General features: G+C 42.4%; 1 protein-coding gene across 2 annotated transcripts in view; it reads right to left on the bottom strand.

Annotated features, from left to right (window-relative positions):
* Positions 1-7945: 7945 nt before the first annotated feature.
* Positions 7946-24716, bottom strand: part of DNAJC27 (DnaJ heat shock protein family (Hsp40) member C27) — a 32615-nt gene continuing 15844 nt past the window's right edge. The window contains exons 4-8 of one of the 2 annotated variants that reach the window (XR_001400557.3): positions 21392-21556; positions 20629-20751; positions 15267-15427; positions 11682-11870; positions 7946-8535 (exon numbers count right to left, since the gene is read on the bottom strand). Coding sequence is in view for 1 of the 2 variants with exons in the window: in XM_014856957.3 (XP_014712443.1) it covers positions 11738-11870; positions 15267-15427; positions 20629-20751; positions 21392-21556 (582 nt within the window). In the remaining variant the exon portion in view is untranslated. Of the gene's footprint in view, positions 11871-15266; positions 15428-20628; positions 20752-21391; positions 21557-24716 lie in introns of both variants that reach the window. The other variant, XM_014856957.3, reaches the window with a different exon arrangement.

The raw sequence follows: 24716 nt of genomic DNA, 5'->3' as shown, positions 1-24716 counted from the left end.
TGGCTATTAGATGCCCTATCAGTAGTGTCAGCTCTGATACTCTTCAAACGCCAGGCCCGATTCCTGACAAAGCCAGCTCTCTTGTCATTTTTCTGAGGAGCTTCTATAAACCAGGGAAATACTTAGAAAAATTTCGTCAAGAAAATTACACCAAGATTTCATTGGTTAATGAGCAAAATATTTGGGTGTTAAGGACACCCACACTTTTCTTACTTCTTTACTCTCAGGCCCTTTTTTTAATCAACATTCAGTTGTATTCTGTAGCTTTTTCTCATAGTCGATTGGGAATTATGTGGTTGAAGAGCTACAATCTATTTCATAGTTTGGCAACAAAGGTAATGTGTTCATTCATTTATTCATTCATTTATCAAATACTTACCATGCTCTTATTAGGCAATGTGGATGCAAAGATAGAAAAGATAAGGTACTCGTCTGCCAAGAAGTAATAGAGTGGGGAGACCTCTGCCCTGCTGAGGAGAAAGTCTACCAAATGCACCTGGGCAGCAGACGTGAGTCTAGAAAAATTTCAGAGGAGAAAGAAAAAGTTCAGTGAGTTTGCCAGGCAAAGAGGAGAGGGGAGAGAGGGTGTGCGTCTTAGTCTGCTGAGGCTAATAGAACAAAATAACACAGACTGCGTGGCTTAAACAGCAGACATTTATTCCTCACAGTTCTGGAGGCCAGAACTGGCCTCGTCAAGGCCAGAATCAAGGAGCTGGCAGAGTCAGTCATGGTAAGGGCTCTCTTCCTGGCTTGTAGATGGCCGCCTTCTTGCTGTGTCCTCACGTGGTGGACAGAGGAAGCTCTGGGGTCTCTTCCTCTACTTATAAGGACACTAATCCCATCAGAGGGGCTCCACCCTCACGACCTCATCTGAACCTAATTGCCTCCAAATACCATCGCATTGGGGGTTAGGGTTTCAACATACGGAGTTGGAGGGAACACATTCAGTGGATAACAGTGTGTCAGGTCGAGGGGGCAGCAAGTACAAAGGCGCAAAGCCATGAGCAGATCGTGTGTTCAGAGAACACCAAGTTCAGCGTGCCTAGAGCAGAGGAGAGGGCAAAGAGATGGAGTGTAGACAGAGGATGGAAGGAGGCGGGATCATGCCGGGCCCAGGCAGCGCAGCTCTGTGGCGAAGAGCCTGGGCTCTGAAGTCAGGCCCCAGTTTGAATACAGCTTCCTTCCCAGAATAGCTCAATGTCTGTATTAGTTTTCTTGGGCTGCCATAACAAATTTTACAAACTGGGTGGCTTTAAACAGCAGAAATTTATTCTCTCACAGTTCTGAAGCCAGAAGTCCAACATCAAGATGCCGCCAGGGTTGGTTCCCTCTGGGGGCTCGAGGATCCATTCCCCGCCCCTCTCCAAGCTTCTGGTGGCTGCCAGCAACCATGGGCGTTCCTTAGCATAGGGCTTTGTAACTCCTGTCTCTGCCTCTGTCTTCACACAGCCTCCTTTTCTCTGTGTGCCTCTGTTTCCCCTTCTCTTCTCTTACAAGGACTCATCGTTGGATTCGGGGTCCACTCTAATGTGGAATGATCTCATCTCAAGATCCTTTCCCTAATTACATCTGAAAGACCCTATTCCAAATAAGGTCACATTCTGAGGTTCCGGGTAGGCATATCTTGTAGAGATCATGGGGCAACACTATGGTGGTATTAGATAATTTACTTGCCCTCTTTGAGTACATTTCCTTATCCGTAATATAGGGAGAAAATGTTTATCCTAGGGGTCATTGTGAGATTCCAATAAAATGCTCTTAAATTGCAGAGGAAGAACTTGGTCTACAGTAAGTGCTCAATAAATGGTAGGAACTTGGCCTTTATCCTGTAAACAGCAGAAGGTTTGAAAAGGTAGGTGTTTGAGGAGGGGGAGGAAAAGAGTTACTTCCCAAATTTGTCCTCTTTTTGACAGCACGGGTGCACTGGGCTGAGCCCCAAGCAATGCCCAGCTCAGGCAGTCTCTTGGGACAAGAACACTGCAGAGTGGCAGCCGGCCCCAGAGGAGCAGTGATGGCCCAGGCTGCTGGTCCCAGATCCCACTTTGAGAATCACTGTCCTACATATTTTCTCAGTTCCCGAAGCGTCCACCGTGCTTTGCAAATAGCAGATGCTCAATCAGTTCCTGCTGCAACAAATCACATGCTTCAGGTTAAAAAGACTTAATGCCCATTGATAACACTGATTGCAGGCTGCTAGGGAGTTGTCAGGTCTTCCTGCCTAGTAATTGAAGTCATGATGTAAATTAGTTTGATTTCAACCAAATCCATCCCCCTAAATACATTTTACAAAACCCCAAACCTTGCTGCATTAAATTTCCTTGGCAATATGGTGGGTATGCTCTCCAGGGCAGGGTTGAAGAGCCTTGGGCCATTGGATTAATTTCATCTGGTCTGTAGGGAAAAATCATAAGTGAGTCAACTTTATGCCTCTAATAGTGAAAACAGAGTGAGGCTTTAAGTCTTTAGCGGCAATATTGTCAAAGGCTGTAATCAACCAACATAATTCTGAGTGCCTCCTGCAAGTCACCATGAGAAGTGCTATGAGAGAGAAGGCTTTGAGACATAATCCCGCCCCAGAGAGCTGACAATCTAGTGGAGGAGAGGAGATGAAAGGGGAGGATCCTGAGGTGTGTGAGGGAAGCGTAGACACTGGAGGATGCACAAGAGCCCTGCCCGCACCCAGGCTTTCCCAGGGTAAACAGGGTGTCAGGCTGCAGTTTGCTGCATGACAGCTCGTGAAGCTTATTGGCACATCTCTTCCCAACTTGAAGTCAATCATGAAGAGAATATTTGTACCACGGAAACTGGGTAAAAGCCACAAATCTGGGCTTCCCCGTCCTCCTCTCTGAGTCAGTTTACCAGTAACTCCTAGGGCCTGATAGGAAAGTTCAAGGTGGCCTCCAAGGTGTAGCCTGGGAGGCTGCAATTTCCTGGGAATGCAGTTTCCTGGTGTGATGTTGTACCTGGCATGGCACCAGAGCCATAGAATGGCGAAGGGGGCAGGGCCTCGTGGCTGGGCTGGGGGAAAGTGGCCTGGAGTTACTGACCCTCCATGGGCAGGGTGCAGAGTGCTACGAGGACCATGGAGCAGAGCATATTATACCAACACAGTCATGCATCGCTTAATGACAGGGATGCAGTCTGAGAAATGTGTCGTTAGGTCATTTTCTCGCTATGCGAACATCACAGAGTGTAGTTCCACAAGCCTAGATGGTATAGGCCTACCACACACCTAGGCTGCATGGTACTAATCTTATGAGACCACCCTCGTACATGAGGTTTGTGATTGACTGAAACGTTGTTACGTGGCGCGTGACTGTGTAATTGGTGGAGTTATATGTAAGAAGTCTGGGGGACCTAGGACTTACTGGCTTTGTAAAATTTCATAAAATAATGGGCTTTTGAAAGGACCTTGGGTGTTACGTAACCAACAGCCTCATCTAATGATGGAGGAAACTGACCCTCAGAAGGTGAACCCACTTGCCCAAGGTTGCTCTGTTAATTAACAGGACAGATAAGACTCTGGCCCAGGTCTTCTCATTTCAATTCCACTGCTTCTGTGTTACATGAGAGAGTGAGTTTACGGATATGTAACTACATTAAGTGAATTTGAAATTCCAGCTGGAGAGCACTGATTGCTATGTTAGCTTTTCAAAAAACTTTTAAGTGACTAAAAGCTTCTTTCTGCTTTAGTCTGAAGTTTCTACTGATGTAAAGAAGCGAGGTTTCCTTACAGCCCAGAGCCACCATCCCTTAGAGGTCCCACCAACAGCTTCAGAGTGAGTCTCTCTTTTTTTAAACTGGTGCTAGACTTAAGTTTTTGGTTTCATATGACTTTTTAAATGATTCAAGTGTTTGACATTCACTGGGAAAACTCAAGTAATACAGACAAGCAGAGGGTAAAAAGTCAAACTATCCTGCTCCCTTCCCCTAAGACCCATGCCGCAGACACTCACTCATTACAGTTGGTGGATATAAGCCAGCTTTTCCTCCTTTAATGTAATTACAACGCCAAATGCTTGGCTTTGGGGTGGAGGGAGGGAGCGAACCGCCCTTTTATAGCTCCTTGGGTTCTAACTACTACAAAGGAATAAATTAGGGATGTGACAATCACCCAGAGACAAAACCCTTAGGCTGCCATGTGCTGTAAAGGGACCCTCCTGTGTGTGTGCCTCCCTGCCTCCCCCCCACCCCTGCCCCCGGCTTGCTATGTCACATTCTCAGGCTGATTTGATCTCCGGTGGCTGGCTTGAGTGGATGTCCCTTAAGACATGATTTTCAAGCTGTTCTAGAATCAGAGGTTCTGCAAAAGTTTGTTTGAATTTTCACCAAAAAAAAGCCCCCTGCTATTAAATATATCCAAATGTATTTACTATATTTCATATTTCGACACACTGTTAACTTGTCACGTTAATTCCCTCTCGGCTTGGGCACCTCAGAAAGAAGTTTCTTTCATTCCTATGCACCCACGTAGCCTTTGAACTTATGTCGTTGATGAGGAAAACTGTACCGCTGTGGTCTTTTAAAAAGTACAGGCCTATTTATGTCTGTTTAAGTAACATGGTACAAGCAGGTACATTATTTATGAGAATGAAGCAGAATATTTTAAAATTTGGATCCTGAGGCTGATAGTGTAGACTGGGAGCCTGAGTTCTGAAGCTGGGCAAGCTTGGGTTTGAACAGCTTCCAGTGTGACCTTAAGCAAGTCACTTAACCTCTCTGAGCCTCAGTTTTCTCATCTGTAAAATGGTGATAACATTATAAAAGACATCTATATTCTTAAAAGTCCTTTGGTTGTTTCCGTCACTGGGAAGATCTTTTCAGCTATCTTTCTAACATTATCTAATAATTTTAATTTCTAATCTCTTTCCAATTATCCTTCTCAGGATCCCAGCCTTCTGCCCCATTTTATCAAGTCTTTCCTCCTCTTCTTTTAGGCAGCCCTAACCCCTGAAGTCGTGTCCATTTCTTATGAAGACCAGCTCGGCTCTCTGCCTCACTACATGAAGCCATAGTATTGTCCCTTAGGTCTAGAATGTTATTAAGGTGCTTCATTAGACAGAGTCCCTGTCCAGCACTGCCATCAGCACAGCACCTGGCAGAAGCTCTTAACTTTCCTGAACCTGATCGCTTTCTCAGGCAAGGCGTTCACTCACTGGCGTCTGTGAGCAGGAGCGAGGAACGTGGGGATTTCTCATCTTCTGATATGAATGCTGCTGTCTCTGTTAGGAGGCGGAACTGCCTGATAGGTTGTTTTTTCATAGGTGATGTTAAACACGTGAACTTACAGGGCAAGCCTGGTGGCATAGCGATTAATGTACTCAGCTTCGGGAGCCTGGGGTTTGCTGGTTCTGATCCCGGGTGCACAGATGTTAGCTCAGGGACAATCTTCCTCAGGCAAAAAAGGAAGATTGGCAACAGATGTTAGCTCAGGGCCAATCTTCCTCACCAAAAAAAAAAAAAAAACATGAACTTATAAATTTATCCTAATAAAGAGTTGCTCTTCACTGCTTGTCCCATGGTGGAATTCACTAGAAATACTGGGCTCTGTCAATAAAAGCATTTGATAGCCACTGACTTGGGACTTTCCTAAGTCAGAATGCAGTTTCTTTTGTTTTCTCTTATTTTCCTTTTTAACCACTAAGATGCCTTCTCTCTCTTTAGTATTTATTTTATTAACCCTTTTGTTTTCTCTCACACTGAAATCAGCCAGAATGCTCACACCCTGACACCTGGGGCACTTCTCATCTAATTTCTCTCAGTCACGGCAGACTTCTACTTTCTCTTTCCTAGTTCACGCTTTCACAGGCTGCATCTGCCGATTTCATAATTATCACTGACAACTAACTGTTTTGGATGCAGGGAGAAATAATTTTCTAAAGGTCACGGCATCCTTTAGAACAGTCAACTGATCAGAAATTCAACTGAGTGATATCAGAGGCACACACTATTGATTTAACTAAAACAACAACTTAGATTCTCGATATTTTCCCTCAAAATGAACACAACCTTATCAACTGCTTTGGAAGAATATATTAATATTTTAATTATAAATACAAAACATATATAAAGAAATCCCTAAATTCTAGAACTATTTCCTCTAAGCTAACATGAAAAACTGAGCTTCATATAACGATAATAGTTAAGTTCTCAAAAAAAATTAATGGCATTTCAACAACCTACATGATCGTCAGGATGTAGCCGTAATCAGAATATTAACTGAAGGGGGCCGGCCCTGTGGCTGAGTGGTTAAGTTCATGAGCTCTGCTTGGGTGGCCCAGGGTTTCGCAGGTTCGAATCCTGGGTGTGGACATGGCACCACTCATCAGGCCACGATGAGGCAGCGTTCCACACGCCACAACTAGAAGGACCCGCAACGAAAATATATGCAACTATGTACTGGGGGGCTTTGGGGAGAAAAAGGAAAAGTAAATTCTTTAAAAAAAAAAAAAGAATATTAACCGAAAAATTGCATAACTGGAAGAGTTGTCAAAAAATGCAGATTTTCCTCTTCGGAAGTAAACGTATAGAAAAAAAGAATCTTTCTTCAAAACTTCACAAATGAAGAAAACTGGCAACAGAATGCAGACTCCCTAGGGCAGGGTTCTGTTTGCCCCGCGCTCGGCTGTCTCCCGTGTCTAGAAGAGGGCCTGCGCAGAGTAGATGCCCAAGAAATCCACGGTGAATGATGATTCTAACAATAAAGTTTGATGAGAAATTTAAGAAAGTAGAAGTGCCCCCGAGAGGCAAGGGATCAAATGGAGACCAAAAAGCTAGATAAAGTTTTGCATCTTAAATTGACCCTGAAACGAAATGACTGAACCTATTTTTTGTTTTTAGTTTACAACTGGTTATTGTTGGTTTAAGACATAGCCAAAGACTGCAGTTGAGGAACACCAAGTATTTGGACATATTTTCAAATATAAAATGTAATATACTCATCGAATATTGCACCAGTCTACAGACCACAACTTTCTCATCCTTGCTTCTGATCCTTGGTATCTATTATTTTCTAACACTCCTTTCGTTGCGAGTAACAGAAAGCAAACTCTCATAACTTACCCAGAAAGCAGGAGGGGTGAAGATTTATTGGAAGGATTCTGGGGTGGCTGACGGGCTTGAAGAACAACCAGCTCGGGGGCCTCGGGGCCTGGAAGGAAGGGCTGGGCCATGAGGACTCTGCCTCTTTCTGAATGTCTCATTGATTCTCTCAAATTTTTTCCATAAAGTTGGAATGAAGTTTGCCAGCATCAGTAAGATTCCTCCTATCTTTCTCTCCTGAAAGGAGATCCAGTTAGGAAGATCCCAGGGAGGGACGAAAATTGGTTCGGCTTGGGTGACATTCCTGTCTCGTGGACCCATCTCTGTGGCCAGGGAGGGAGGGTGGGTCATATGGGAATTTGGCAGCTCTCCTTTCAAAAACGTTAGCAGGATGCAGAGGGAAGAACAGCTCCCCAAAAGAGTGGTGGGCGCCATCAGGAGAGAATGTGTATTGTTTATAGTGAAAATTAAAGCTCTTGTTTGAAACCTTCAGAGAGAGACTGCCTTCTGTGGGTTGGCCCTACAAGGGTTTCACTCTCAAATTCTGGGTTCACAATAGTGTTACTTAAGGATTCTTGTTGTCCAGGGACCAGTTAAATGAATTATTAAGTATTCAGTCAACATCTGCATTATTACAATGAGTTAACAATACTTTCATCTGAATTAAAATATTACTATCTTTCTTTAGAAGATCGAAACACTTTAAAGTGTTTAGAGATCACAAGCTAATAAAGTTAGAATAGCCTGATGGACCAATGAATAAAATTTCCTCCATTTACCAGTTGGAAACTAAAGCAAGACGTCTTATCTAGGGTCTCAGCTGGTGAGGAACTGGCTTAGCTTCCAGGCTAGTATGTTTTACATTAAAGACCAGTGTCTCAACAAATAAGTGCAGCCCACAGACCACTGTTTGATATTTGGCTTTACTTTATAAAAATACACAACTTAAATACATATGACACTCTCTATACAAGACATAAACAATTATTAGATTTAACATTTTCAGTTATTTCAACAGAAAGCAAATATGTAAATTACCTCGTAAGAGCAAAGGGTTTCTTTAGAGACTCTGCATTCACAGGCCGAGCAGAGACGCCCCGAGAGCAACCAGTGCGGGAAGCTAACCCAAACTGCCCAACTTTCCAACAGGCCGTTTCACCAACAGGGCCTTTATTGCACAGCTTAATATTGTACTGCTTGTTAGACTCAATCTAACTTATTCACACCACAAGTTTAAGCTTTCATCTTCTCTAGAAACGTTTAAGGGAAAAACCAATGTACAAACAGAATTAACTATGTCTTACAATTGTGCTAAGTATCCATCGTGAGAAGTCTGATCCTCTCTTCCCTTTGCAAAACTCGCAATGGAAGGTGGTTAGCTACGTTTTGCAGCTAAATTCATTTCCAAAACTTTTATAAAGACGTTGGCAGACTCGGTGTGAGCTAGATGGTGAGTGGAGAAGGGAGTGCCGTTCCAGCGCCTCCTGAAATTACCTGTAAGAAGACAATGTGCACACGGCTCCAGCCTTTCTCCCTTGAGATGGAAATACCTCCTCCCCCTCCAGCCTGTCATTGCTCTGGAGGAGCAGCTACTTCGTTACTGATTCAGAGCCCACGGGGCTGCTCATCGACTAGGGCTTTTCTTCAGAAATTTAGCTGCCTTATCTATGGCTCATTGAACTAAGAGTGAATTAGGTACCAGTTTATGGGTATAAAGAAATATTCGCCAGTTGAGAATTGAATGCGTGAGAACACACTCGAGTAATTTCCTGAGGTAAATGGAAGCCTGAAAGAATAGTGTGCAATCTATAGAATTACAGCAATTTATCTCGGGCAGCAGCACAAGACCCCCAAGTCTGGACGTCTAAGCGAACAGGCCAACAAAACCAAAGACATATTTAAGTGAAGAAATAAAATGAGCGTGCTGAAGTAAAGGAACTCTCGACAGTGGAGAACATCAAGTGAAAAGGAGGCACAAAAGGGAATAGGAACAAGACGAGGGTGTATTTTAAAGTGCTAAGGTAGGTTGGACAATTAATGGAAATGCCTCCGGGGATTTCTAACAAGTTTAAAAGTGTTAATTCTTGGTGACTCAGAAGTGGAAGAAATGGCTTTTCTCTAATAATAGCTGTTGAAACTTTTTATCTTTTTTGAAAAACAAGATCCTCTATAAATTTCTTTAAGCCATCGAAATTATTCTGCTGGTTGTCACTCTCACTGAGGTACGCTGAAATCCTAACAGGCTGAAGGATTTTAATAAGGTTGAACCGCAAAGTACATCCTTGCACCAAGAGCTTAAGTTAATGCACCAAGGTCGGCAAAGTTTTGTATGAAGTTAGTACCAAAAAACCTTTTCAGTGCAGATCATGCTTCATCACCTCTCGACATTCTACTCACGGATTACGGAAACCAGAAAAATTCTAGGACCCTGAAGATGAACGTTTGTCTTTTCTTTCTTTTACATAAATGAAGCAGTACATGGCCATCCTTACCGTTAATAGTGAAGGTGCTGGGAACTGAGTCCCAAGACCTAAGAATCAAGATCAGACTAAATTTCAGCAAGTCGCTCGTTACGTAAGGACATGAAGGGAAGTCACTCGTTATGTGAGGACAGGAATGGAAGCGCTGAAGAACGCTCTTCGATGGCACTGCTCATTTGCACCATGTGGCTGGGTGAGGTGACTGACCTAGTGTTTAACAACAGTGATGAGACCTGGCCCCGGCTTCTGTCCAGGACCACATGCTCATGTCAGTTTGGCTGACCCTGCCATGCACGATCCCTCATTCATAAGACGCCTAAAGTCTGCTGCAAGAACAGATCTATGTTGAATTACTTCAGGCGCCATGAAGGCCGTAAGCAACATTTAGGTCCAGAAGAACTTTGGGCTGGAGCTCTGCCGTCCCAGCAGCCAGGTAAAGTTAAAAGGCCAGAGGAAAATCCCACGAGAAATCCTACCTCGGATCTCAATGCATAGAAAAAAAAAGCATTTTCAATATACTATGATGAAAACTCACACTAGAAAACAACACTCCGGCTTCCTGACAGTGAGCTCAGTGCAGCCCAAGTGCAGCCACAGAGGGAAGCTGCTTGGGGAGAGAGGGATCCAGAAGGCTGCAGTGGGCTCAAATTAAACAAAAGTGGCTTATCTTCTTAGATGGTAAGGTCAGTGCTATTTGGCGATCAATATGGGATAGCTGTTTAAACTTCACCAACAATAAAGTTCCACCTACTTTAAAGCCTCAAGTAGGGCAGTGCGGTCACAGCAAAAAACGTGAGTAACGTAATGAGAGTGATGACATAATGAGTCACACAGTGGGACTGGTCCTGTGCGCTCTGGAAGAAAGGCCACTCCTCACACTGGGCCTTTGACCATCCCTGGGATACTGAGGAGGAGACTGTGACAAGAAATGGTATTTCTCTATGTGAAATTAATTTTTGTAACCTGTAGTTAAAAATATTACTATTCTGAAATCTGGAGCCCAAGCAAAAATTACAGATTCCTCCCACACAGGCCTTAAGATCTCTCCCTTCACCACCACCCAAAGGCTCCATACTTCCCTCCGGTCAACGAGGCCCAGGTCAAGGCTTATAAGAAAGGATGGAGAAGGCAGTGGCCGGAAGCCAGGGATTCAAGAAGAGAGAAATGATGGCAGCTGTGGTGTAAAAAAACAAGAGGGCAAGAGAAGAAGAGGGAAAAACAGGAAACTAACACTGAGGAGGATGAGGAAATGAAGAGGAAGCCCGGCTTGTCGAGGAGCACTCGTGCCTTTCCACCTGCTGGTGGCAAATGATGCAGAAAGAAGAAAAGGCCGAAGCTCACATGGGGCTCTCCTAGGGCATCGCACGTGCCTGAGCCAGGCTGGCCGTGCCCTCTGGGGATGCGTGCGCAATCTAGTGTGACCTGCAAGCACTTCTGTCTTGGGCTCTGGTTCCTGATTCCTAGGTAAGTGATGCTCCCTGCAGCTACCAGCACCCATTTCCACGGCCAGGCAAAGCCCTCAGATCCAGGGGCAGGATTAGCAGCAGCCAGAGTACCCAGAACTTTCCTCTTTTAGAACTGGCTTGTCTCTCCCCCTGCTGGTTGGAGAAGGGAAACCGAGCAAATGTCATAAAAGGGCTGCTCGTTCAGAATTGTATGGCCTCATTTCACAAACTACCAAAGGGCTGCCTAGAGTTCATTAGTAATAGATCGATGGTTAAAATACCACCTAAGGACCTCATTGTAAAAGGAGTAACTTGCTATTGAGGTCACACCAAACTTTCAGGGGTTTTGATATTGTCTGCTGCCGTTTTTGTTGTTTTCTTCTCTGATGATGAATTTAAAAAAAAGGAAAAAGTGAAAGGGTCCTGTTGTCTTCCTTCCTCTCTCCAGAATCCTCACGGACTTTCCTGAGTGAAGTGCCTAAGGGATGCTACAATCACAGAGCTTACAAACGAAGGAGAAAAACAAATTCAGATTGCTGGGATCTAGGAAATGAACTACAGCGCATAAGCGGCGCTTGGTTCTCTTCACTTCACCTCTGTAAAATGTCTGTGCAATGGCAACAGCCGCCTGAATGACCAATTTACAAATGACAGCACATGAGCGAAAAGAGCAGGAAGGTTTTTGGGGAGGAAAACTCCATGTTGGCTATTTTACCTCTCGGGAAAGTCTGTTTGTACTTGAGGCCCACACTTGTCTTTTTTTCCTACTTTCTACTTGATGTTTTTCAGGAGGGCTGTCCGGGCATTCACGACGGCTTTGAAGGCATCTTCGCTGCCGGGAGCTACACATTTGTCAGGGTGCAGCAGCACAGCGAGTCTCCGATACGCTTTATTGACTTCATCCCTACGAAAAGAAGCGAAGCTCTCCGTCAGCAACAGGGCCAGCCCCCTCCACCCCTGCACTTCAGCTGTCTGGATATATAAGAGAGAGAGAACATCTCTTGCAGTAAGTATATCCCGAATAATTATTACCCTTTCTCAAAGGTGGGACTAAAGGACTGGGAAACAAACAACAAACAAACAAATAATATGTAACATACAAGTAGAAAAAAATACAATGCAAAATGAGTATATAAACACTAAGAAAACGCTAGGTAAAAAAAAAATGACCAGATGAAAATAGACAGCACTTGGTACCTAAGAGGCACTCAGCAAATCTTTGCTGAGTGAAGGCATGAGGACATGAAGCCATCAGGGCAGGCCCTCGGAGTAGGGTTCTGGAAAAAAGGGGGGCTCGGGGCTTAATACAGTGGTGGGGAAACACAGAACAACTGGCAGAGGCTGGGAGCGAAGCACGGACACGAGGTGTAGCTCATGAGGAAAGTGCTGGGAAGCAACAAGAAACAAAGTTGGCCAGGGAGCAGGGTGAGTCAGTGAAGGGCCTCGAGGGTGAAGCAACAAAAACGTCAGATCTGATGAACAATGACGGTAGCAGATGTTTCATGACAAAATGGTGCTGGGAAAGCTGTTTCTGAATTTGGAGACAGGTGGGAGGCTGTTACAGCCCAAGCATGAGTACAAGAGTTCAGACTAAGGGGTTTGTGGAAGCAAACAAGAGAGGATAAAAGAGATAACAAAGAAAGAATTGGAAGAAGCAGATGATGAGCTGGATACAGAGGGGGAGAAGACACAAGAAAAAAGGGTGAAATGAGTTCCAGGGTCACAGAGAATCTGATGCCCAAGGAAGATGGTGACATCACTGATCGAGAGAGCCACTGGAAAGGGGTACCTGAGAGTAACAGTGAGCTCCCTGAGACCAAAGAAGAAAGAAGAGAGGACTTAATATTAACCAGAGAGGAAAGGAGCAGCAACAACGAATGTTTCTCCAAAGACCAGCAGAGCCCCAGGAGAGATCTTCAGGCTTCTGAGCACCTCAATGAGCAGGGACTGGCTGGGCCAGGGGCCTGGAGACCATCTGTCCCTATAACTCTCTCTGCTCCTCACTATCCTCAGGTGTCAGGCCTCTGGGAGGCTTCTAGAAACTCAGCCACAATTCTGGTCAGAGTCTGGCTCTGTCTCTACCAGATGGTTTTATTTCCCACCTCCCTTTTGTAATTCGGGGTTCCAGTTATCCCATACGCCTGCACATGGGGTAACTTTCCCAAATGCCCTAGCTTTCCTCCTGTATCTTTTATCAGAAGGATTTCTAGTTAGGCTCTCCAAATTAGGGAGATGGTCTTTGATATCTCGGATGTGATAGAAAGTCTTAAGGTGTCAAGTTGGAGAGACTGAGGTCATAGGGCCATGTTAACAGCTCTTCATGTCTTCGGCATTTATTCTAAGGCTTTTTCTGCTTTCTGCTCTTAGAGGAGTCCTTCTGAATTTTCTTCCTTTAACCTTGCATGTAGCTTTTCTACATAGATAATTTTGATATTAGCTAACAAGAATCCTATTCTTTCTAAGACTCTCTGACTTTGAGACAGGTACAGCATCCTCTTTTCCTCATGAGTGAGTCCTGGGTAGGGCCACTCTGCTTGCCGAGGGAACATGTCCACATGTAGTAGTTAGTAGTTAGGCCTGGTCCTCTGCACCAGGAGTGCCTTGCAAGAATTCGGGGTAGCAAGAGACTTCTGAGGAAAATTTTTGGAGAAAAAGACTGAGTCAGGTGTGTAACAAATATATTAATTCTACTGAAGATGAAGATTTTCTTAAAGTTCAAGAATAGTAAAACTCTCTATAACTCAAAAAAAATGTTTTTAGGTTTTTTCCAAATGTGCTCAGTGCCATACAAAATGAGTTTGATAGACTCAGAGAAACAAAGATAAGAAAAGTATGTGTTTACTTTGGTCAAGGATATGGAACTTATGGAGGTTTTGTGGATTTTGGTAGATTCCAGTTAACTACAGTGAATAAATAAGGAATCAGAAGTTTCTTTTTTTTTTTTTTAACAAATATTGTTCTAAGTTAATTAATATGTAAAGTAATAGTTTATTAGTTTTAGAGCCAATATCCCTTGGTGATGAAACGGAAGAATTTAGAATGAGACTACAGAAGTGTAAAAGGACATTTAAAAGACACCAGTTAACTTTGTGCTATATACATGAGGTCATCTGAATTCCTTCACATGTTTAAAGCATCCTGGCAAGTCAAGGGTGACTAATAACTGACTTCCTCATCCCCTCCCCTCTTTCCTTCTGGACTTGAAGATATATGCTATGAAACCAAAATGGAGAAGAGATACCTAATGCTGTTGATGCTGACGAGGTAATTTCAAGACATACTTTTCTCTTTTGTGGGAATCAAGGTGAAAAAGTAGAAAGGGAGAAGCATGTGGAGGAAAGCTGTGGAGCAAAATGGAAAGGTCTGAGAACCTTATAAATTATAATATTCATGGTAAGAGTAGTCGTACACCGTTAACGTTATATAACCATTGAAAGTTAGCAAGAGAGCAGATCCCAAGAGTTCTCATCACAAGGAAAAAAACACTTCACTTTCATTTTCTTTTTTATCTATATGAGATGATGGATGTTAACTAAACTCACTGTGGTAATCACTTCACAATATATGTAAGTCAAGTCACTATGTCGTACACCTTAAACTCACACAGTGCTGTATGTCAATTATATTTCAATAAAACTGGGGGAAAAAGTGATATAACCATAATGAATAATCATTTATTCTTGCACAAGCAACAAAGAGTAACGATGGTATTTCTTTTTCTCCTGAATAATTCTTTTGGCTAAAATAATTTAACATAAATACATAAAGATGAGGAACTAGCAGAATTTCTGAGAGAGAAAGACAGAAACGGAGAAAGGCAGACACAGTGTTCAGGGTCAAGAACCAATGTCTCCCCCTAACTCCTGGGGTCCCTGGACGTGTGTTTAGTCTCACTGAGTCCCAGTTTTCCCACCTATAAAACGAAATGTTTGGACAAGTTGATTGCTAATATTCTTTCCTTCTCTAAAATTCTATGATTTAAGGTTTCTCTTTTATAAGGTATTTTCTTAAAGTTACATTAGCTTCAAGGCTCTTACTAAACAAAAGCACAGCACACGATTTCAGAAAGTATTCATGCATATACGCTACATGGTTCCCTTATCAGGCTACTGTGCCCTCTATTTTGTTTCTTTGGTATTCAGTTAATTCAGTAAAGGAGTGTTATTAATTAATCTAATCTATTTCCACACACCCTCATATTTCTAGCCAATTACAAGAAGATACAGTGCACCTATGATTTTGACGACTGAGTCTTTCTCTGTCATGGAACTCAGCACTGACACCCCAGAGCACTGCTTACCTTGAGGCCCCGGGTTTGACTCCCAACATGTCCCAACTATCTTTACTATTCCGAATTCTGCGAATGGTGTCTGCTTGTTCTTTGGTGAAGCTAGCACTGCTATTTGTGATGGGACGTTTCCCGCCATTTTCACATAAATCAACTATGGATACATAAAAGGTCTGCAAAAAGAAAACACAACCCAGAGTAGAACTCATTTTGTGAAAATAGGAATTGCTTTTAAGCATCAACTTAAAGAATTTTAATATATTCCAAAAACTCTTAAAATTCATGATAAAGCAAATACGTACTTTGGAAGAATTTTTTTCCTTCTAAATATATCTATTTAAACACAAAAAGTACAAGGAATAAAATTTAAATGGCTTATAATCCTACTCTCAGATAACTATACTTGAGGTTAAAAAGTAGCAGATGAACACTGTTAGAAAAATTCAAATAGTAAAGAAGAGTGTAAAATGAAAACTATGTTTCCCTACCCTTCAAGTTCCTCTCCTTGAGGAAACCACTTTTGATATTTTTTTGGGTATCCTTCCAGAAAAATTTTCTATCAGTACACCAGTACATACACACATCCATACGCTAAACATTTGCATAAAAGAGAGTAGATTAAACACACTGCTTAGCACCTTGCATTTTTTTCACATAATAATGAACCCTGGAATATTTCTCTAGCTGCATATAGACACTTGCTTTGTCCTTTTTTGTTTGTTTTTTGTTTTGTTTTGTTTTTGAGGAAGATTAACCCTGAGCTAACATCCACTACCAATCCTCCTCTTTTTTGCTGAGGAAGACTGGCCCCGAGCAAACATCCGTGCCCATCTTCCTCTTCTTTATATGTGGGATGCCTACCACAGCATGGCTTGACCAGCGGTGCATGGGTCTGCACCCAGGATCCGAACTGGCGAACTCTGGGTCACCAAAGCAGAACATCTGAACTTAACCGCTGCGCCACTGGGCTGGCCCTCTTCATCTTTTTTAATGACTGTTGAGTATTTTACCGTGTGACTGTCCCATGTCATTTAACCAACTCCCTATTCTTGGACAAGTCAACGGTCTCCCTTTGTTTGCTACTACAAACAGTGCTTTGATGAATACCTTTCTGTGTATATATCTCTGCACACTTGTAGGGATACTGTTTTAGGATAAATTCCTAGAAGAAGGACTATTGAAAAGAGAGCATGTGCATTTTAATTTTGGATTTTGACAAATTTTGTACAAAAGTGCTGTACCAGATCACACGTCCATCACGGGGTATGAGAGCATCTATTTCCCCAAACCCTCGTCAATATTGGACATTATAGTCCTTCTTCACTTTTGCCAATCTGATGTGTATCTCACAGTTTTGACTCACACTGCTTTAATTGTAAGTGAAATTGAGTATCTTTTTATATGCTTATCAGCTGTTTCTTTTTCTGTAAACTGTTCATATTCTTTGCCTTTTTTTATGATGCTTTTCAACGTGAAAAGTATTTTTTGATCTTGCTCCTATTTCACGATCTGTGCACTGCTTGTTGTTGAATAACTTCACTCAAAATACTAATTTAATGTACTATAGCTGCTTTTAGATAGAAATATATCCTTTTCCCTCCATTTCTTTTTAAATCTCTTCCTATTCTTTTCCAGATATTTTTATAGTTCTTATTATTGTCTGAAAGTTTTATCTTTCTCTTAGACTCCTCTTTCTTATCTCCAATAACAGCTAATCAACTTGACAACCTAGATAAGAAGCCTTGACATGTGAGAAGGGGTGTCATAGGAAAAGCCACTAGATACCAAGACAAAAGCAGTATTGACTTGGTTTTGGTCTATCTTAAATTGCTCTCTATTAACAATGTGAATAAGACAAAACCAAGTTCTTTCCTGACATAAAGTGTCTATTAAATATATAGGAAACAAAGAAAATATTTATTATAATTGAACCAGCAAGAAAGCACTACTTCTAAGTGCTTACTTACAGAATAGTTTTATTACACTCTGTTGGCCCTTTTCTTCAAAAAAAAAAAAAAAAAACCAGACTAATTTATTCATTAGCCTACCCAAGATTTATCTAACAGGATAAAAGCACCTAAAAGGGATCACAATTCACAGATGTTTGCTTGTGCTATGTATCAGGAAAGTTTTCTTCTAGTCTATAAGTTAACCTAAATATAAACACACAGATTTCTGAAAGCCCAAGTATTCTCTCATAACACACATGGTTACAGAAGATCAGCTGTACTGTGGTACACAGAACACCAAAAGTGAAGTCAAAAGTCTGTCTAAATTCCATGTCTGAGTTCTAGCCATGATGGAGTAACGGGTACTGAACTAGACATCCTGCCACACACTACTACAAAAGTGGACAAATATATAAGGTAACTATTTTCAGGCAGTAGACAACAGCAAGTGTAAGATTGCTCCTTGGCTTTCTACCTGGAGTCCATTTCCTGATCATGTCACAGAGAGTTGGAGTCTGAGCAGACACAAAGTCCCATTGAGCCAAGGAGGCAGAGACCAGAGCTTGAGGATGCTAGTGGCTAGACGGCTAGAGGATATGCCAGAGCAGGGCATTGGAGAGGAGGAACTCTGCAGAGTTGGGCCCCAGAACCCATGTGGGAGTTCCCCACTAGTTTGTAGCTGAGGGCTAGGCTATACAGACACAGGGTGAGATAATCTGAGACCTAGCAGATAACAGCTACCATGGGGTTGAGAACAGAGCTGCTGTACTGGAAGTCTAGTGGTGCTAGGGGAAGAGCTGTCCCGGGGACACTGGAGCTTGGCCTTGCCAGAGTGGAGAGACTGCCTTAACACCTCATTAATACCCCCAGCATCCAGCTGAGACACCACACAACGGCTATGCCTTAGGAATTAGACTCATCCTAACAAAACCTAAACCCAAGAGCTGACAAGATCTGCACGAGGGACAGAACTTGGAGGCTGAGTCCTGCCAAATCAGAAGGGCTCGGGAAACACTTTGGGCTTCCTTCAGATCCTTGCTATCAAAGCAAAAAATCAAGTCTACAGAAGTTCAATGTAAGTTTCCAGTAATTAAACTACCTGTGGAAACAAGAATCAACATTTTTCTGAGGAAAATAAAAGAATCTAGAGTCTCCACAATGTCTGGTGTTCAATCAAAAGTCACTACTCTACAAAAAAAATGTTATCCATAGTCAGGGAAAAAAGTAGTCAAGAGAAAATGAACCCAAGATGGTTCAGCTATTGGACAACGACTTTAAGGCGGCTATTATAAATATTTCCAATAGGTAAAGGAAAACATGTTCAAAGAATTAGAGGAAAATATGCTCTTAATAAGTGAACAGATAAGAGGATCTCAGCAGAGAACTGGGAGCCATGTAAAAGAACCAAATACAAATTCTAGAACTGAAAAGTATGGGGAATTGGAAAATTTACTCAGTGGATTTAACAGCAGATTGAAGCCAGATCAAGAGAGACTATGTTGTCTGAAAAATTGAGAAAAAAAATGGAAGAAAAATAAACAGCCTCAAGGATGAGGGGCCAAAATCAAATGGTCTAATATACATGTAATTGGAGTCCCAGAAGGAAAAGAGAGTGGGAACAGGGCCAAAGAAAAATTGGAATAAATAATAGTAAAAAAGAAAACCCAACTTCTCAAATGTGATGAAAAACACCTGCCTACCAATTTGAGAAACTCAACAAACCCCAAGTAAAATAGATATGAAGAGAACCACACCTAGGTACATAGCACAATGACTGAAAACCAAAGATAAAGAGAAACTCTTGGCATAGCTAGGGGGAAGAAAAAGACATATCACGTACAAAGGAACAAGAGTAAGAACGGGTACTAATGTCTCATGAGACACAATAGAGGCCAGAAGAGAATGGACCAATATCTTTAAAGCGCTGAAAGAAACTGACCCTCTAACAGTTATTGTTATTATTATTATTATTTTTTTTTTGAGGAAGATTAGCCCTGAGCTAACTACTGCCAATCCTCCTCTTTTTGCTGAGGAAGACTGGCCCTGAGCTAATGTCCATGCCCATTTTCCTCTATTTTATATATGGGACACCTACCACAGCATGGCTTTTGCCAAGTGGTGCCATGCCCCACCTGGGATCTGAACCGGCCAACCCTGGGCCACCGAGAAGCGGGACATGCGAACTTAACCGCTGCACCACCAGGCCGTCCCTAACAGTTATTATTTATACCTCTTGGACAAATAACTACTACTTTTAGATGTCCTCATATCTGAAATGAGAATAATACTTGTCACACATTGTTAAGAGTCTCAAATGAGATGAAACATGCAAACTCCTCCAGAATTATACAATACTATTCAAATGGTTAAATGTCATTATTGCACATACATAGGTACGAGTTAACATAGGTCTACGTACTCAAAAGACTAAAAACATGGCAAAGCAACATCAACCTTCTATTCTTGAAATAGAAGCTACTGATGCCCAATTCAGCCTGTCAGCCAAGGATGAAACCTGTCTTCTGGTAGGAGGGGTGACATCTTGTGAGAGGGAAATTCAGCATAAAAGATTAAATAAAATCCCACTCAGTAATTAAGAACAACTCTTTATAGTATAGCTACATTATTTGAAATGCTAAAAATTCCCAAAATATGAGATATATTCACAAGAAAAAAATGCATTATTCATGCCAAGACTTACTTCCAAATGTGTCTATAATTAAGAATTGACTTGACTTTATAACTGATTGTTGAAATAGCCTCCTCTCCTTAAAATTATTCAAGACTAGTAAGTTTTAAAAAGTGACCATCTATTCAGGTTGTGATATGAGTACATCCTTCTCTCGTACTCATATTCTTGACTGGTAAGACCTAATTTTTATGTGTGACTGGCTGGATTCTGTAATAACAGTCTCCCACTCTCTAATTGCACCCCCATGGTCTAGAATATAGGATTATACTAGCTATGGCGAGGCAATTTTGCCAAAGTAATGCTTCCATTTGATTATGAATACAAATGTAACCAAAGGTAGCTCTGAAGAAAATCTTTGTCCCACTTAAGTAAGTGTACAATAAATGTTGTTAAACTTGATGACTAACCTAGAGAGCTTCTTCAAAATACAGATTCCTGGGTTCCAGCACAACATTAAGCTTCCAGTAGATCTGGAGCCCAGTAATCTGTATTTGGAAGAATCTCCCCAAGTAATTCTGATGATCAGCCAAGTCTGGGCTAAAATAACAGCAGACAGATATCACACAGACACACACATTCATTCTCTTTTCTCTCTCTTTCCCACCAGCTTCTGGAAAGAAAGAGCTTATTCTAATGAGAAATTCCTGCTACTTTTTTGCTTCTCATAATTTAAACTAAAATTTGGCATCGTCAGCCTTGACACAAACTCTAAAATAACAAAATGCTAGGTTACCTGGAACATCTCGTTGATTCCTTCTCCGGTTTGTGCTGAAGTTTCAAAGTACAGGAATCCTTTGCTTTCGGCCCAAAGACGCCCTTCACTTTCATCAACACAGCGGTGCTTGGTACAATCGATCTGAAATAGAAAGTTATGGGGCAGAGGGAAGATTTCAACCTTGTCCCACTAGAATAGGCCCAGTGAGGTCTGTGTCAATCCTTCACTGAGGCAAATACTATTCTCAAATGAACCCCAGCGCTAGTACATCAAATTACCAGGAGGAAAAGGGCCAAAAAATTACTAATACTGAATGCGGACTGATTTTCCGTGGCAAAACAACAAGCGCCTGCAACTGCATTTCCCACTTTATCCCGGGAGAAAACTCTACCCCTCCCCTCTGTGAAGGCTGGCTGCATGACATCTGCCCCACTCAAGGGGCCATGGGCTTCTTCTCACACCTTCCCATAGTGCTCATTTCACCTGACTATGGCCCCTCCTCCAATCAGGTCAGAGCGTGATAATCAGGACCCACCTCTCCTGCTCAGTCACAGTATCCTTCCCCAAGTAAGACACCAGAAAAAAAATGGACAAAAATCCTGATATACCAGGTTTTGCTTATTTTATTTATTTTAGGGACATATGTTTTGCAAAGCTGTTGATTCCTATATTACAGAATAAAGAATTTTTCTTTTCTTTTTATTTATTCCCCAGAACTCAGAGCTGTAGTCTTCCCATAATGAATCTAGAAAGTTGAGCATACCATTTCCAAAGCAATTACCTTGTTGGCACACACCACAAAGACAATATTTTCCATGTTTCCATGAGGTCCAAGATCTTGCTTCATTTCTGCCAGCCATGCATCAAGGGCGTCAAAGGAGTCTTTCTGCCCAACGTCATAGACCAGTATCACACCCTGTGTGTCCTTGTAAAACTCGTTACGAACCTTCACACAAAAGAACGGATGCACAAAATGTAGGTTTTCTGATTTTACAAAAATACACCTCACAGTCATTAACTTAGCAAAGTGTATTCTTTTGTGTATTCATAGTATTTACTATTGTATGTCAATATGTGCTGGTCTTTAGAGGACCTTTTACAAAATGAAAGTATCATAAAGAACAAAACAAAACCCTATTAGCACAGCAGGACTTGTAATGGAAACAGCAGCCTCCTGCCCCATCCCTCCTCACCTCCAGTTCGACTCCCCCAGAGGCAATCAATCTGTAATTGTTGTTGGTAGGCTTTAAAAGAACACAGATTATAAAGTTCTTCTTAGGAGAAAGTAGGAAGGTGAGTGAAAAATTAAAAAGAACTAAGTGACCCAAGTATCAGCGAGAGGTACGGCCATTTAAGTATCGCATCCCAAAGCTGGCTTCCCCCAGGATGCCGGGCAGAGCTTCCCCAGTGACTCCTGATCTGGACACCAGCTTCAGAACTCCAAACTCAGAGCCTCTGTGCAATGCAGCAGAAAAGAGCTCAGGCTCTGGAGTCAGACAGATCTGGGTTCACATGTACTCACCAGTTGTGTGATCTTGGGCAAGTCACTTAACCTGTGTCTCAGTTTCCTCATCTGTAAAATGGGGATACTACTACTTACTTCACAGGGTTATTATGAGGATTAAGTGAAATAATGAAGGCAAAGCACCTAAAAGGTGCCTGGAAAACAATGTGTATTGGAACCTTCTCCCTTGCTTCCTTGCATGCATTCTCTGCTTGTCCTCCTCTGATGTTTTCATTGGAAATGGCAACTCGCCGCTGGGGCATGTCTACAATTCTGGGAAGAGGCAGCATGAAGTACTGGGCACACTAAAGTGACAGAGGCAATGACAGGCTGGATGACTGAAGAGCAACTTTGACAAATTGGGAGTTTCAGGCCAAAATTCCAGTAAGAACCTTGACAGAGGCCACGTATGACACGTTCTTTTCAGAAAATTCCAGTACGTCTTCTGACTCACAATGGATATGTTGTAAGAAATGAAGGCATCTACACGTCAGGCAGGAAGTGTCTATAGGTTTCTGAGCATAGATAGATACCTGGACCAAGAATGTAAGTACCTATTAATTCGTAGGAACTTAAGAAGCTATCCCCTAATATTAAAACCAACAGAATCAGAAAGAATTCACCATGATGACTAGAGTGAGTCGGTTCCCCTCAGCACTCACGGTCCTTAGCCCTCCTGCGGGAGTTGAAACAGGGCTCCCCCTTCTTTCCTGAAACTCTAGCTGCCTTGGCTCCCATACACCACATTCTCCAGGTCCCTAACTGATCTCTCACCAACTCCTCTTCTGTCCATTGCTCCCACTCCAGTCTGCCACCACAATTACCCAAATCCTGTCCTGGGCCCTCATCTTTTCTTTTTTAATCCTTCCTCCCAACTCAGCAAAATCAACCACTTGCACAGTTTTAATTGTGAGAACCTCCAAGATGAGTCCTTTCATCTGTGCTTCCAGACACGCATTTCCAATTAGTTCTAGACTCTTGCAGCTCAAGGTCCTGTTGGAATCTCAAATTCAATATGAACAACATGAAACCCTCCAACTTATTCTTTCCTAACCTCTTCCTTCTCTTGAACTTCCAGTGAAGGAAATTAGCACATACTCATCTGAGTCATTCAGCTTGAAAGCCTGGTGTTAACTGCTGCAGCTGTCCTGTCCCTTTGCTCAGCAGTTTCAAACAATCCTGCAGAAGCCACCTTTGCCATGTTTCTTGAACCTCTCACTTCCTTTCCATTTTTATTGCTAACATTATCTCTTGACTGCACTGCTGCAAGAGTCTTCCAAGCAATCCCCTAGCAACATTATACACTGTGCATATGTATCTTTTTAAAGCCCTGGTTCAAAAATTCTTTAGTGTCTCCCCACTGCCAACCTCCTCAAGTTCAAACTCTTTTAATTGACATCAATGGTATCTGATCGGTCCTCCACCAACTTCCTAGTCTTACCCTCCTACTATCCCCTGTACTTCAAACCGACAATCTCTCTTTCCCCCAAACTTGCCCTATGCCTCTGTAAGTCCATCTGGAAACAGACACCTCTTTGTCTTTAATCTTCCAAGGTCTAGCTATAATACTGTATCTTTCACACGGCTTTTTCTGTCCAATTCCTCCCCATCTAATCTCATACGCCTGCAAAACAGAATGTAATCTCTATGTCCCCTGGAATACCACAGCATCTCGTATTTCTGATAGTGCTCATGTCACTTCCTGTCTGGTTTCACAGTCAGTAGCATGTCCAGTTGTCTTCCCCACTAGACCGTGAGCAACGTGAAGGCAAGCATCTTGAGGCATCCCTGTGTGCCACTCGCTGGGCCTAGCAGATGTAAGTATTTGAGGCATATTTGTTTAATCAAATGGCTGGATGTGCTTTCTAGTAGAGAACAAAAGTAGAGGCCAAAGGGAAAAAGAAAGAATTTCAAAATGCAGATCATGCTGTCCAGAGGGAGACTGGCGTGTAAAAAGAGACTTAAGCAAGCTCAATGGATTTCTCTTTCAAGGGACTCATATTCAAGTCTGGGTTCAGTGACTAGCTACCCAGGTAATCTTGAATGAGGTATTTTACTACCTCAAGCCGTAGTGTCCTCATCTGTAAAATGAAAAGGTCAAAGCAGACGTCTTACTGGCCGCCTACACTTCTATTATTCTTGTCTCCCAAAACCACTTTCTAAGGTTAGTCCTGGCAGACTTGCTCCATCCAAAGTTTAATTAAATACGATGCTAAGGGAATTGGGATTATTTAATTCTTAAAGCAGAGATGGCAAACTTTCTAGCTTGTAGGTTAGAGAAACCTATAGTTTAACATCACTCAGGCCTCAGAAAGTTTCTATGGACTCTCTAACTCATACCAATAAACCCCAGAATTCAGCTGTGTGCATGGGAGAAACAAGATCAGCGGTCAGATACAGCCCCACCACTCCCTCGGCAGTCCCTTCTTTGACACCTGCCTCTGACAGTATCTCACATACTAAGTGGACCGTCCTTTCTCAGCAGGCCCTTTGAGGAAAACTGTCAAAAGGACTGGTGACAGGAGAAGCCTCAAATAGAAGCCAGGGATCATAAGAATGGCTGTGGCCACTGCCCTAGGTGTGTCCCGAGCAAAGGTATACT

The sequence above is a fragment of the Equus asinus genome, chromosome 6, assembly GCF_041296235.1.
Source record: "Equus asinus isolate D_3611 breed Donkey chromosome 6, EquAss-T2T_v2, whole genome shotgun sequence".
NCBI lineage: Eukaryota > Metazoa > Chordata > Mammalia > Perissodactyla > Equidae > Equus > Equus asinus.
This window is presented reverse-complemented; position numbering and strand designations above follow the sequence as displayed.